The sequence below is a fragment of the Physeter macrocephalus genome, chromosome 5 (assembly GCF_002837175.3).
Source record: "Physeter macrocephalus isolate SW-GA chromosome 5, ASM283717v5, whole genome shotgun sequence".
NCBI classification, from domain to species: Eukaryota; Metazoa; Chordata; class Mammalia; order Artiodactyla; family Physeteridae; genus Physeter; species Physeter macrocephalus.
In genome coordinates, this window is record NC_041218.1 from 15,264,129 (window position 1) to 15,274,756 (window position 10,628).

Below are 10,628 nucleotides of genomic sequence, written 5' to 3' on the forward strand. Positions count from 1 at the left end.
TAATTAAACTGTCTGAAGCTGTCCATTATTAACCAAATCCTGGCTGTCTGGGCCGATTGCTATGGAGGTTGTTTGACTTCCTGGACTAGTTGCTGAGGGTAGTGGGTTGGCTTCCTGGACTGGTTGCTGCAGATTCTGGGTTAAAGTTCTGTTTTTATAAATGGTCTGACCCCTGTCCATTTGTATATTTAGTCTCTTATCATGGAATCAACTTTCTGGGGAGGTCTGCCAGATACTTGTTTCCACAAGTGACTTAATTGTGTATACTTATGAACTTATGAAAACAACAATTTAAATGTTCCCAACCTTGAAACCTCAAATTTTCCCAAGAGCCTCTTTCTTTGTCCTCACAGCTCTCCTGCTTCACCGTGGCTGTTTGCCCAGGCCACATTCGTGGGTCTCCTCTGATTCACTATCTCATCAGATGTTTATTGAGTTTTTGCTGCACACTGGTTGGGCCGAAGGAATCAGAGGTGAAAGACACAGTCTCTGCCTTCAGACAGACCAGTGGGAAAGGCAAGCATGTAGATACTATAGTCCAAAGTGCTCAGTTGTCAAAGATAAACAAAGCTGGACACTAAGGTGGTGAGGACAGATCTGAATAAGAACTATAACTATTGCCATAGAGAAGAGAGTCCACTATGAGCTGAACTCAACTGTACAGAGGTGGCTGGGCATTTTACAGGGAGGATGAGGGAGAAGGGAGAGGTGAATGGGGCTCAGGAGAGTCAGCGAATTGAGAAATTACAGAGTTGGTCAGTGTAAATGCTGATCAGGCCAGCTCTACCTGCTACCTGGAAGACACTGAAGCTAGGATTCTGTCCTCCCACAGAGACTGGGGGACAGAGGGCCTATCCTTCTTGATGAATAAATTTTAAAGGAACAGGTTTCAGGTCCTGAGTTGTAGGAGATAGGGATGGATGGATGGATAGGTAGATAGATGGAGAGAGAGATATCTCAAAGGGACGGTGGAAGGACTCACAACTAAGCCCTTTTTAGTAAATGTTCTAAGAAAATATGCTCAGGGGCCTATTGTCAGGTATTGGTTAGAACAAACAGCAAATTCTTTTGGCAGCCTTGAGAAAAGAGAGGCTAGGGTCATCCTAGGGATGCAGCCTTGAGCTGTTAGAAAATATGTTAGTGTTTGTTCAAGCCTTTAATGTGGGGGGACGAAATCATTTGTGTTGAGTCTGTGGTTTTTATAGGCTAGGTTGAGGTCTAGTTGACAAGAAGGCACAAAGGAGTTTGGTCAAGAAGAGAGTCTTTGTGTGTTTTTTTTAAAAAATTGAAGTGTAGTTGATTTACAATATTGTGTTTTTTTTTTGTTTGTTTGTTTTTTTGTGGTATGCGGGCCTCCCTCTGCTGCGGCCTCTCCCGTTGCGGAGCACAGGCTCCGGACGCGCAGGCCCAGCGGCCATGGCTCACGGGCCCAGCCGCTCCGCGGTATGTGGGATCCTCCCAGACCGGGGCGCGAACCCGGTTCCCCTGCATCGGCAGGCGGACACGCAACCACTGCGCCACCAGGGAAGCCCTACAATATTGTGTTAAAGACGTACAGCAAAGTGATTCTGATATATATTTATATGTATATTTTAAAAATTCTTTTCCATTATATGCTCCTATACTGAATATAATTCCCTGTGCTATACAGTAGGTCCTTGTTGTTTATCTATTTTATATACAGTAGTGTGTGTATGTTCATCCCAAACTCCTAATTTATCCCTCTTCCCCCTTCCCCCTTTGGTAACCATAAGTTTGTTTTCTATGTGAGTCTGTTTCTGTTTTGTAAATAAGTTAATTTGTATTATTTTTTAGAGTCTACATATAAGCAATGTTATATGATGTTTGTCTTTCTCTTTTTGACTTACTTCACTTAGTATGATAATCTCTAGGTCCATCTATGTTGCTTCAGTGGCATTATTTCATTCTTTTTTATGGCTGAGTAGTATTCCATTGCATATATGTACCACATCTTCTTTATCCAGTCATCTGTCAACGGACATTTAGGTTGAATCCACGTCTTGGCTATTGTAAATAGTGGTGCTATGAACATTGGGGTGCAAGTATCTTTTCACAGTATGGTTTTCTGCAGATATATGCCCAGGAGTGGGCTTGCAGGATCATATGGCAGCTCTATTTTTAGTTTTTTAAGGAACCTCCATACTGTTCTCCATAGTGGCTGTACCAATTTACATTCCCACCAACAGTGTAGGGGGGGCTTCTTTTTTCTCCACTCCCTTAAGGAGAGAGTCTTTTTCACAGTGCTGCCCTGGAGGTGAGCACAGGCCATTGAGGTAGGGTGTGCGTGCGTGTGTGCTTGCACGTGTGTGTGTGTGTGTGTGTGTGTGTGTGTGTCCATCCAGGGAGGAGGGATAACTTGACTTGGAGGGCCAATCCCAGTAAACCAAATGAATCCAATCAGGAGACGGAGAGGGGAGGGAAGAGCAAAGGCAGGTCCAGTTTTACGACCTAAAACGTATGCAATTAGAGTTCCCGCTTTAAAAAAAGCAAAAACGAAAACATACAAAATTCGGAATACAAAATTAGGTAGAGGACCTTGGGGTGGGGGGCCTGCAAGAAAGGGGACCAGAAATTTTAGCTTCTCTTGGTTCATGGCAAATCTGCCTCTTGGGAAGCGTATGTTCCAGGCTGTGTGAACAGCAAGAAGGAAGGTTTGGAGGATAGTGAGAGAGCTGAAATAATTCAGAACTGGGTGTGTGTGAAGAATATAGACCAGGTAAAGCTAGAGAGGGTCTTATGGGTCAGGTAAGAGTATGGAGTTTCCTCTGTCAGATGTGAGGAGTCACTGGAGGATTTTAGGCAGGGGAGAGTGACTCGATCCCTTATTTATGGATTAGAAAGATCACTCTGGAAGGAAGTGTGCAGGATGGGCTGAGCCAGGTAAGGCTGGTTGTAGACGTTGGGTAGAGGTTGTCTACAAGGCACTCCTACCACACACTGATGAAGACCCATGGAACGTCACTGTATGTATATGTGACTTCAAAACAGAAGCCAGGCCTCCAACAGAAAGAAATGTTCTTCATCAAAAAAAATTTCTAGATTGTTCTTTCTCTAAGTTTAAAAATATGCCTACGTAGGGCTTCCCTGGTGGCACAGTGGTTGAGAGTCCGCCTGCCGATGCAGGGGACATGGGTTCGTGCCCCGGTCCGGGAGGATCCCACGTGCCGCGGAGCGGCTGGGCCCGTGAGCCGTGGCCGCTGAGCCTGTGCGTCCGGGAGCCTGTGCTCCGCAACGGGAGAGGCCACAACAGTGAGAGGCCCGCGTACCGCAAAAAAAATATATATATATGCCTACATATTTTTTTGTGGAAAAGAGGCCCAAGTTACCCTAAACTTGTTTTTAATTAATTTTGCATGGCATAATGTTTCTATACATAAAAGAAAATTATATATTTGGTTTATCTGTCCTTGGGTATCATGCATCTAAAGATGAATAGATTTGAAGATGATGATCTTAAAAGCCAGATAATTGTGTCACACCTTAATGTTTAAATATTCTATTTCTGTGTAGGGCATTTTGAGATATTTAGAAATGCCCCAAACTGGATGTGCCCTGTGTCACACAGTCTGTAGTGGTGCTGAGGACAGCACTGGTTACTGAGGGCAAAGTTTTTAAATGAAAAGTACATCTACTGCTAGGCAGGTCCTGCTGCCTTATCCCAGGAAGCTCTTAGATGGATGTTGATCCTCAGTTTTCCCCCTCAGGTTCTCCTTTTTAATTTACTGGCAAATCTTTGCTTTGCTAGAATAAAGAGATTCCATGTTGAGGGTGGATCCGAGAGACAGCATCTGGGTAGCATAACCATCAAATTATATAACCATCTTTCTTTCCAGTCTCACAGAAAAAAAAGTGATTGTTTGGATTTGATCTATCCTTCCTATTGTGAAAGAAAAGCAATTCACAAAATGCCTGACGTTTATTGTGACAGTGGCAGCAACTACACACAATTCGTTTCAGTGTAGTCAGAGAATCTACACGCTGTCCCAGGCGCCACCTGGTGCTCCGACTGTCCATTCTTTAAGGCAGCAAATGCAATCTTGCCACGGAGGTCCACAAGCGTGTAAAAGAGACGAGAGCCCTGCTGCTCTGGTTGCAAGGAAGGGCCTCATGCACACCCACTTTCATGAAGCACCTTGAATAGCTCCCTGAGCTTTTGGAGCCTAGTTTGTAACCATGTATTCGGTCCAGTTCTTACATTTTCCACTTAGAAAATTGAAGCTCAGCAAGGCAACATGAGTCAATTCTATTCACATTCATTAGAAATAAATCTTAATTTCCCTTCTTTTTGTTTTTTTTTTTTTGCTTTTGTGAGCCCGTGCTCTTATCACTATTGCACACTGATTTATTTCAAAAATGTTCGCAGATATTAAATCCAAGTGAGCTCCACACTGAATCTTTTCATCTCGAAGGAATTAAACCATTCACGTATTGTGGAAACTCTTTCCTTCGATTTCTAAAAAAGTGGAACACACATCCACGTGTATGTCCATGACATCACTCGGGGCTTACATAGACACTTGTGTCCACATGATTAACCCTTAGGAACAATAAATCCATCCCGTTTCACTGATTAAACAACTGAGATTCTGAAAACCATCTGGCTCTTCAGAAGATAGCAAAATGTGCCAGGCCATCCTTTAGTTCCCATTGTCAGGGACATTTATTCAGACTTTCTGAAAGAGCACTCGGTCGGCTTTGGGTCATTTGCCACCTCTAGAAAATGTTTCTTCCTATTTCAGAGGCCTCTGACTTTTCTTTTTTTTTCTGTATTACGATTATTTAGAGTTTATCCATTCGAAACACATATTTGCTCTCAAAGGGCAGACATGTTTTCATAAAGAAAGAGTCACTGTCCTTTCTTCCTTCTCATGAACCCACCCTCCTTTCCCCCCGACTCCCACTGGAAGAGTGCACAGTCATATGGGGACACCCTGGTCCTGGGGGATTCCCTGAGCAAGCAGGAACCAAGTAGTTCCTCCAGAGGTCAGTTGTGTGAACCATCTACAGAAAAACAGTGGTTCTGAATGCACAGCTATGATCATAAATTCATCTAGGGCACGGACTTATTCGTTGGCCTATTCATCCGTTCACTGGGAAACATTATGCCCCAGAGCGTGAAGAGGCCCGTTCACAATGGCTGTGCTCAGGGCAGCACAGAAGTGCCCTAAGACCACCAGCTTCTGGTCTCCCAAAGACGAGCAGAGAAGGCTGCAGGCAGAGCAAGCATTAGAGCTGGACTCGGAGGAATGGCCTTCATTCTGGAGGTGGAGGTGGAAGTAGCCACCCTAGAAGAGGGAATGACAGCAGAGAAGTGGAAGACATTGGGTTGAGGGGAGTGACAAGCTGGGGGTGCAGATCCTGAAGGCGGTGAGAATGAAACGAAATATTCCTGACATGATGGTCAGACGGTGTAGTGAAGGCCAGAGCTAGGGTGCCGGCAGGGAGAATGGGTAGGACAGCCATGGGAGACGCATCAGAGAAAGAACAAGAGCTGGAGAAGCATCGGACGTGGGGGTGAGGAAGCTGGGGGTGTCCAAGGTGAAGTTCACATTTTGAAATGACAATGACGCCCTTGACTGAAGTAAGGGACAAAGGACAACGCCTTGTTTTTGGTGAGAAGCTTCTGAGTTTTGTTTCGAATGTGTTGACTAAAAGACTGGAGCTTATGTTTCTCGTGTACCACACCCTTGGAAGCCAGAAGAAGGCGATGGTTAAACTACAAGCAATTCTCACGGGGGCCGTCTGGAGAAAGGAGATGATCAGGGAGATATCAGATTATAAAGGGCCCAAGTGCTTTTTGAAATTAGGTGTGACGGCAGCAGCACTGGTCTTGTCTTCCTTGGATCCCCATTTCCTTCTTCTTTCCCTTTTAAAATGAACTGAAGTTTAAGGGTGAAAAGACTTTGGGAATTCCTTGGAGGTCCAGTGGTTAGGACTCCGAATTTCACTGCCGAGGGCCCAGGTTTGATCCCTCGTTGGGGAACTAAGATCCCACGAGCCGCACGGCACGGCCGAAACAAGACCCAAACCAAAAACAAAAGCAAAAACAAACAAAAAAGGATGAAAAGACTTTAAAGTAATGGAAATCACATTAGCGCTATCCCTGCCTGCTGTTACCTACAACGTGGTGGTGATTGACGTTCTTGGGACAAAGGTTCTAAGTCTCATGCTTGCAAGTCCTTGGGCTCATCTGGAGTTAACTTCATCAGTTTGTCCACACAGAGCAGGATGAGGGTGAGGAACAAGAGACTCCAACCAACGGCAGCCGCGATCCAGCCGTATTCGTCCACTCCGCTGTGGCAACACCGGGCCGCTTGTGGGCAGAAGTCGACATCTGGTGGGAAGAGAGAGCAAGAATGACAGCATCACACCAGCCTCCCCTCCCCCGAGCTCTTCTCTAATATTCCGTAACATTGAGACCAGTAGTAATAGAATAGCCACCATTTACTAAAGCACGCCGTGTACTAGGCTGAGTGCTCTACACACATTACCTTATTTATTCCTCACAGAGTGACAGGCACAGTTATTCCTGCTGTTTGACATGAAGAAACTGAGGCTGTCACCTGCGCAAGGTCACGAGATGGCAGAACTAGAATTCAAACCCAAGCCTGTAGGGGTCCAAAGTCATGTTCATAACCTCTACATGTTATTGCCTATATACCCTCCTTTGTAAGTGCCCAGAAGTAAACACATTTGGTCATTCAATGAAGGCAGAATCAAGGAGCCAAACTTTGAATTAGCCAAACTTCCTGTGAATTAGACACGCATAGCAATGGTTGCTCTATGAAGCAGTAGGCTCCTTGCCACTGGAAGTCTTCAAATAGAGGATGGACACAAATATACAAAGGGTACCAAGATGAAGCTCCTGCATTGGGCATAAGTTGGACCGGCTGATGTCTAGGGTCTTTCCACTTGCAAATTTCTATAAGCGTTTCAAGTCAGGGGGGTTTGGACTGCTGTCCTGGGGATGGGCCATTAAAGCCACCTGCACCAGAGAGTGTGAGCTTAGATGGGGACCAAGCCCAGGAGAGCTTGTTAGACGTGCTCTGCAGACAGTTCCGGGGCTGTGAACACACCACACCGGTGCCCAGGAGGGCCAGGCAGGTGCTCAGCCACCCGAGGCCAATGAGCAGAAAACAAGGAGGCTTCAGCGCCCCTCCTGCTCCAGCGTGAGCCCTGGGCTTAGGGAGGCTGCCAGGAGAAGCTTACTGGGGCACTGCTCCGGGGTCTCAAGGCCTGGGTGGTGCACAGTCAAGGTTGAGTTGCTGCTGCTTCTTGCTTCTGGAAGAAAAGACAGAAGATAGTCTCAGGCACTAGGAGAAGCCATTCTCGGGCATAGGGTTTGCAATCTTTTTTTGAATCAGTAGTGAGTGTTATGGAAGTGTTACAGAAGTTCCAGTAGAGGTACATTGAAATGTCATGCAACAAAGCTAACCCTCTGTTATAGCCTGCCCTATGTTCCCCAGATTCGTAGGTTGGAGTCCTAACCCGTTTTATGGAAATAGGGCTTTAGAAAGGCAATTAAGGTTAGGTGGTTAAATTAATCCAATATGACTGGTGTCCTTGTAAGAAGAGGAAGAGACACCAGGGATGTGAACTCATAGAGCAAAGACCACATGAGGACCCAGCACAGAGGGGACCATCTATAAGCCAAGGAGAGGGGCCTCAGGAGAAAACAAACCTGGTGATTCCTGGAGCCTCCAGAACTGTGAGAAAAGAAGCTTCTGTTGTTTCAGCCACCCAGGCTGTGGTATTTTGTTGGGTAGCAAACTCACACACTCCCCTTTTCCTATCATTCCCTAGTCCCATTCAGAGATGCTTTATCTTCATATCTCACGTCCCTTCCGTCACCAAGGGCCTCTAAACACTCTCTTTTAGCTGTTTTCCATGCAGATAGGTACATCTATGAACTTTTTTTCTAGTATATATGAACACAATCGCTTAAAACTCTGGAATGTCTTCGTAACTAGCTTCAATTTCCTTCAAAAACTTGAACTAATAAACACTGAGGTCTGACCTTGATTCTTTATTTATGATGAGTATGATGTTATTACTCAGACAGAGGGTCTAAAAAAAAATTAAACACCCTACAGGCAAGTTGAGAGGTTTCTAGAATATGCAGCACTTAGAATTGTCCCTTGATTAATAAGCAAGGAGCACGGTGATAAAAAGCACTTTAGCAGAAATATCGGAGTTTGGGGGGCGGGGAGGGGTCATGGAGATGAACAGAAGGATCCCCAAGGGAGAAAAACCATGGCCCGTGTTCCCTCTCATCACTGAGAATAAGAAGGTGGATGATTGGACTTCCCTGGTGGCCCAGTGGTTAAGACTCCACCTTCCAATGCAGGGGGTGCGGGTTTGATCCCTGGTCGGGGAACTTAAGATCCTGCATACCATGGGGTGTGGCCAAAAATGAAAAACAAAAGCAAAAAACAGAAGGTAGATGGTCTACTCTGTTCAACACGGTGACCGCTAACCATTGTGGCTGTTTAAGTTTATTAAAATTAAATGAAAAATTCAGCTACTTGGTCATATCAGCCACATGCCAAGAGCTCAATCACCACATGTGACTAGTGGCTACCATATTGGAAGCACAGCATAGATATGGAACATTTCCATCATCAAAAAAGTTCTGTTAGACAATGCTGATCTAGGTAGAGCAAAACCAAGAGACCATTTAAAAGAATCTTTCTGGAAATTATGTTGTTGTTCAATCTGCTTCTTTGGGAATGAAGAAAAAAAGTTTGGAACTCTCCAGGCCCCACTGACTCTAGGTTAACACGTCCTTCAAAATTGCTTGTTGTCACATAGCAGGACGAGTCAGGAGGAAACTTCTGGTTTAGCCAAAGCCATGAAATTGCTGCTCAGACTAATTTTATGCCACGCACCCCCAGCCACTCCAATGTCCTGCTTAAGTATAGTAATTACCTTGATGCAATCTGATTGTTACTGTAAATTATTTACAGCTAAATGCCTTAGAGCTTGGTCTTTATTTGCTTTGGAAAAATTGATTCCTCAATGTTTTAATTTCCCTTGTTACCCAAATAACTTCCTTGACCCTGACTTTCATCTCCCCTCTACCCTAGAATGGAAGTGGTCCCGGTCTAGAGCTAGTGAATGGAAAAAAACCTAGTTAATGGAATACTAATATTAGGTTCAACCATATGAAATTGCCATTTCTGTAGGTCAAAAATTATTCAGTATCAGAAATTTTATATGGTTCAAACTAAATACCCTGTTACAAATTCTTAAGAATTTAAACATCACCCACCTCCCTCATAAGCAAAGACAGCCAGGGACTGGTCCCACTTGGAGTCACTTCCAAAGTAAAGGCTCCTGGCAAGACCCAACCATTCAGTGCAGTTAAATTTGTCAAGTGTTTGAGGCCCTCTCTTAAGCATGACCAGGTAAACAGAAAACACTCTTACCTGGGGAGGGGTGATTTGGAAAATAAAAGGAATGTGTTAACATTCGTTGAGGGTTTACCATGTGCTATTTTATTAGAAGTTGTTTACCTTCAGTAACCTATTTCATCTTTACAGCAAACTTATATATAAGCACTATGATTATCTCCATGTTAGAAATGAGGAAACTGGAGCACAGAGAGGGTAAGTAATTTGCTCAAGGTCACACAGCTAGTAAGTTGTGGAAGCCAGAGTTGAGTTGAGGCTCAGTGGCTTGAGAGCCCACGCTCTGAACCTCCATAGGAGAGACCGTGAGGATGGGAGAGATAGTTACAGCCCGGAGGGGGGATGGCGAGGATTGGTTTCAGGAGAGGGAGAATCTGTCTGTCAGAGAGGAGGGCAGACTGTTCTGAGGAGCAAGATCAAAGCCAGAGGCAGAAACCGGGAGCATGAGAATGTGACCGAGGTCCGTGACGCGCAGAGCCCAGCCTGGGAGAGCAAGACAGGGGAGGCCACCTAACATCCCCCTTCAGCCTCCACAAGAAAATCGGGACATAACCCAACATCTCCTGAGCCGGGCAAGGTGGGAGAAGGTTAAACAGCATACGGCAGCTTTGTGTGTTGAGGTTTTGTGAGAGTTGCAAAGGGCGCGCAGGGTCAAGGGAGGGACAGAGGTCCTTAGGTGAGAGGAGGGCACGCGAAAGCAGGATGAGAACCACAAAATATGGGCTTGCGACACAGTTATGCTGACAAGGAGCCATTGAGAAACAGCAACCCAAAGATATCATTTTAGGCCAGTTTGGTCCCCTGATGGGAGAGACTCTTTGTGGCAAAGGCCAGCAGAGGTGGCTGCTCCCATCCTGGCTGACGCTGGTCTTAAATTAACTCCCATCCCACCCTACCCTCTCTTGCCTAATCCTTCAGCTGAGAAAGTACTGTTTCCTCTTTCCTTTGTGTGGGACCAACCCTGGCCAAGGAATCCTTCTCCGACCTCCTTCTTTCCCCCCTCCCCTCCCTTCCTCTTCCCAGCGTGGCGAGAATAAAGCTCACGGTTGTACCTGCCAAGCAAGCCGGGTAGAAAGAGGCAAAGGCCAGGCTGAGGACCAGGGCGGCCCAGGGCGCAGAGTTGAGGTGCTTCATGCCGAGGAGGGAGGCTTCTGTGATCACGGTCCCAGCAGAGGCGAGCTGAGGGCCGCCTGCCAT

The 10,628-nt window shown here is 45.7% G+C and overlaps 1 protein-coding gene across 1 annotated transcript; it reads right to left on the reverse strand.

Moving 5' to 3' along the window:
• Positions 1-6,185: 6,185 nt before the first annotated feature.
• On the reverse strand, positions 6,186-10,628 carry TMEM213 (transmembrane protein 213). Its single transcript, XM_007118813.2, has 3 exons — positions 10,484-10,628; positions 7,231-7,302; positions 6,186-6,355 (listed from the first exon to the last, which is right to left on the reverse strand). The coding sequence occupies exons 1-3, from the start codon at positions 10,626-10,628 to the stop codon at positions 6,186-6,188; spliced, it is 387 nt and encodes a 128-aa protein (XP_007118875.2).

Excerpts from the sequence above, each read along its gene's own strand:
- TMEM213 (XM_007118813.2), bottom strand. The coding sequence starts at position 10,628 with ATGGCAGGCGGCCCTCAGCTCGCCTCTGCTGGGACCGTGATCACAGAA. Across the intron at positions 7,303-10,483 it reads CTACCCGGCTTGCTTGGCAG|AAGCAAGAAGCAGCAGCAAC; the intron begins GTACAACCGTGA and ends CTTTTCTTCCAG. Across the intron at positions 6,356-7,230 it reads GACCCCGGAGCAGTGCCCCA|ATGTCGACTTCTGCCCACAA; the intron begins GTAAGCTTCTCC and ends TCTTCCCACCAG.